The sequence below is a fragment of the Nansenia antarctica genome (genome assembly GCF_963989245.1).
Source record: "Nansenia antarctica genome assembly, chromosome: 11".
NCBI classification, from domain to species: Eukaryota; Metazoa; Chordata; class Actinopteri; order Argentiniformes; family Microstomatidae; genus Nansenia; species Nansenia antarctica.
In genome coordinates this window covers 6,018,136-6,022,254 of record NC_137681.1, presented here as the reverse complement: position 1 = coordinate 6,022,254, position 4,119 = coordinate 6,018,136, and the positions used below count along the sequence as shown (strand labels likewise).

The window sequence follows — 4,119 nt, the reverse complement described above, 5'->3', positions numbered from 1 at the left end:
AGGGTTAATTAAAGGGTGCTTCAAATGCTTTTGCCTGGAAAACGTAACACTTGGCTGCGTTCGTAAATTCACTCTGGAATCTGATCAGCACTCATGGAACTCTTGTCCAATCAAATTACCGTACTTGGTCCCTTTATGACTCTGAACCCAGGGTGCGCTCCGGCGCTCTCAGAGTGAATTTACGAACTACAGAGAACCATTTCACACACACATTTCAAGCTTAAAACATTTGGATTAACCATGGAAGACTATTTTGCTATATGCACTCAAAACCACCTGCATTCCCTCTATCGTTGTTTGGCTTCGGCTTTGGATGGTAGCTGCTTTGTTATAGCCCAGATAGATGTTATTTAGCTTGATATGAGGGCTGATGACAAGTAGGAGGAAGATGATTGTCTTGGGACCTGAAGCAACTGTCATTGATGAGGTGAAAAGCAACACAGTTCACATTTTTGACCACTGGTCGGTGCCCAAGAGTCAATAATGAGACTTATAGACGATCCACAGAAGCTAAAATCTCAGAAAAAACAACAACAACAATGTTCATGTTGTACTGCTCATGAGCAGCTTTGGAAGCACACTTTCTTTCTAGCTTCTCTGTAAGAGTAAAGGCACTTTAGATTGCAGGATTGCAGCATAAATGTCTCCCATTCTTCATGGGAGCAAAGAAAGCATCATAGCACCAACATATGGCATAGTGATACCCAGATAACAAAACAAACAGGAGACTGTTTCTCTTCCCTTATTACTACTTATTCAAACATGGCATATGCACAACATATGAGAGCATAAAAACACCTCATAAAATTGTGACAAAAGTCAAACAAATGAATTACTTCCTTTTGTGACAAGTACAGCTTGCATCTGTGTATGTGTGTGTGTGTGTGTGTTGTCTGTCTGTCTGTCTGTTTGGGCACACTTGTATGTGTGAGATAGATGTTGTCACTAAATGGCCAAGCACCATGCCTAGTTCTTAAAGACTATATTTACTATTTATGTTATAGTTGTCCAGTACTAAATAACTAAAGTAGCGAGATACGCACCTAAAAACAACATGAGGTGATTGACTAGGCCTACATCAAATCCAAATGTAAAACAACTCCAGTATAAGATGTAAATGTAGTGGAACATTGCTTAAATACTTCTCCCTGCCTCAAGGGCGCGCAAGCTCAATAGTGGTCAATAGTTCGGGTATTGGCACTGAACTGTATAGGCCTCCTAGGTAGGAGCTGGAGCTATACCCTCTATATGCCCAGTGAACTAAGAGTCCAAAAGACGTCCTCAGGGAAGCCGGAATGTGGGTTCAGATGACGTCTTTCTAGGACGTCCAGATGACGTCTTTAGGACGTCTTATGGACTACAGAATCGTCTTAAGACGTCCTAACGACGTCATCTGGACGTCCTAGAAAGACGTCATCTGAACACACATCTTTGTTTACTGGGTGGAGCACTAACTACTGATGAGTACTGTAGAAAACAGAAGCTAACGCTATTATTGTCTCATGTCTAGTGTCAGTACGTCCTGTACATCTGACCCCTCAGGCCCCTCAGATCCACTCTGAGCCCTTGCCCTCTCCCGACTTGCTGCTGCTGCTGTTGCTACTGCTGCCCCGGTCCGCCTTGCTGGAGGTGTGTTTGGAGGGCTGCCGGTGCTTGCGGTCGCGGTGGGGCTTGCCAGGGTTACCGTGGCTGCTCTTCTGCTGGTTGTAAGCCTGGATGGCGGCCTCCAGCCGGTCCTGGGCGTGCCGGATCTCCCTCTGCAACGTGCCGCGGGCGTCGCCCATGCTGTGGTCCTCGTTCCGGACGACGTACTGACGCACCAGCTCCTCCTGGGCAATGTTCGCGCGGTTCTGCCGGCAAGCCATCTTGGCTTGGCTGCTGAGGTCGGTGAACGGCAGCTGCTGGTGGTCCTGTGCGCCACCCCCCACCCCCCCGCCAACCCCACCCCCCCCTCCCGGCACGGGAGACGACGGCTTGACCGCGATGTTGTAGCCCGGCGGAGCGGACGCCGCGTTCCAGGAGAATGGGTAGATCCTGTAGCCCTCCCTGACCCCTCCTCCTCCTCTTCCCTCGTTCGGAGTGGGCGACCCTCCTCCTAACCCTGGCCCCCCCATCGGACCCCCGCCGCCCCCGCCGAGCCCGTACAGCAGCTCCTCCTCCGTGAGGGGGTTTTCACTTTGGCGGGTGCGCAGGATGTCGCAGATGGTGCCCACGCCCAGGTGGAGCATCTCCCACACGTTGAGCCCCAGGCAGAGCAGCGACACGGCGTACATGATGAGCAGGAAGATGGTCTTCTCGGTGGGCCGCGACACGAAGCAATCCACCTTGTGCGGGCAGGGCCGACCGGAGCACACGTAGGTGGCGGGGACCGCCAGGCCGTACAGCACGTACTGGCCGGCCAGGAAGGCCACCTCCAGCAGGGAGCGAGCCAGCAGCTGCAGCACGTAGATGCGCATCAGGCCGTCCTCCTTGATGCGCTGGCGCCCGTCGTGGCGCACCTTGCCTTTGCCCTGTCCGCTTCCGCCTCTTCCTCCTCCGCCTCCAGCTCCGCCCCCTACTCCTCCACCTCCTCCGCCGCCCTCGCTCTCCACCTCCGTCACCTCGTAGATCATGGGGTCTTCCTCCTGGTCGTCCTCGGCCTCCTCCATCCCCCGGTGCTGCTTCTTCCTCGCGCCGAAGTACAGCTTCCTGGGCCGTCGCTGGACGGACAGACCGCCGCCCTCGGCTTCCTCTCTGCCCTCGTCCCGCCGGGCGATCTTGTTGACGGCGTAGCCCAGGTACATGAGCGAGGGCGTGGCCATCAGGATGATCTGGAAGACCCAGAAGCGGACGTGCGAGAGCGGGGCGAAGGCGTCGTAGCAGACGTTCTCGCAGCCCGGCTGGCCCGAGTTGCAGACGAACTTGCTCTGCTCGTCGTAGTAGATGGACTCGCCGCCCACGGCCGTCAGCACGATGCGGAAGACGATGAGGACCGTCAGCCAGATCTTGCCCACGAAGGTGGAGTGGTTGTGGATCTCCTCCAGGAGGCGGGTCAGGAAGCTCCAGCTCATGGTTGTTGACGACGACCAGGGAAGAAGAAGGGCGTTAGAGAGATAAGAGAGGCGTCTCTCCTCCTCCTCACTCCTCACTCATGAGGCTCTGTGGGTGGAAGACACAAGACAAGGGAGAGACAACGGGTTAGACGGTTAAGGGCTTAGAAATGTTATGAGAAGTGCTCCTACTTTACTTTACGACTTGAACTGTCGTATTTTATTACTAGTTGTACTGCTGAATGTATCCTGTCTTATTTGTCACCACTTATGTCCTGTACTAGTGGAAGACAAGGGAGAGACAATGGGTTAGACGGTTAAGAGCGTAGAAATGAGAAATAAAGCTCCCACTTTACTTTACGACTTGAACTATCGTATTTTATTTCTACGTTGTACTGCTGAATGTATCCTGTCTTATTTGTCACTTATGTCCTGTACGATTGTCACTTTTTTTTATCTTGAATTATGCCTATTGCCTTATTGTCTTGTGCTGCAATGTCAGGAACCGAATCCTAAGAATTGGACTCTCTTACACTTGTGTAATGTGACGTAACAATAAAACTTGAAACTTGAAACATGTTAAGAGTCACATACAGAGACGCCAACCAAAACAGCACCCCCCCCCCCCCCACACAGCAGTGGTTGCGCTATTAAAATCCTGTCTATTTTATTGAATCAATGCATTTGAGATGGGTGTTGGGGAGTGTGTGTGGGGGACGGAACGGACAGACATGAATGTATTGTTGACATGTTAGTATCTCTGTGAGCCTGTAAGTGAAGAATCACAGGGTTCAGTACATGTCAATTTCATAACAGTGGTCATCAACGACGATACGAAATATACTACTTTCTCAAAAGAGGTTAGATCAAAAATTCCACTACAAATAAGGACATAAAGACGATAAAGACGGAGAGCAAAGACAAACGATCCCAGAACATCTGCCTCTGTGCAGTCCAGACAGGCTGGTGATGGATCTGGCACTGGGTGCTCCTCTGTGTGTGTGTGTGTGTGTGTGTGTGTGTGTATTGGACGGTCTGTCGGAGACCCATCCCACATATTTCTGCTGTGCCCTGCAGTCTCCCTATCGCC

The 4,119-nt window shown here is 51.5% G+C and overlaps 1 protein-coding gene across 1 annotated transcript; it reads right to left on the bottom strand.

Annotated features, from left to right (window-relative positions):
• Positions 1–1,547: 1,547 nt before the first annotated feature.
• LOC308167247 (gap junction gamma-1 protein-like) lies at positions 1,548–3,050 on the bottom strand (the record flags this gene model as incomplete). Its single annotated transcript, XM_080541633.1, has 1 exon — positions 1,548–3,050. The coding sequence occupies one exon, from the start codon at positions 3,048–3,050 to the stop codon at positions 1,548–1,550; it is 1,503 nt and encodes a 500-aa protein (XP_080397759.1).
• Between the last annotated feature and the right edge of the window lie 1,069 nt (positions 3,051–4,119).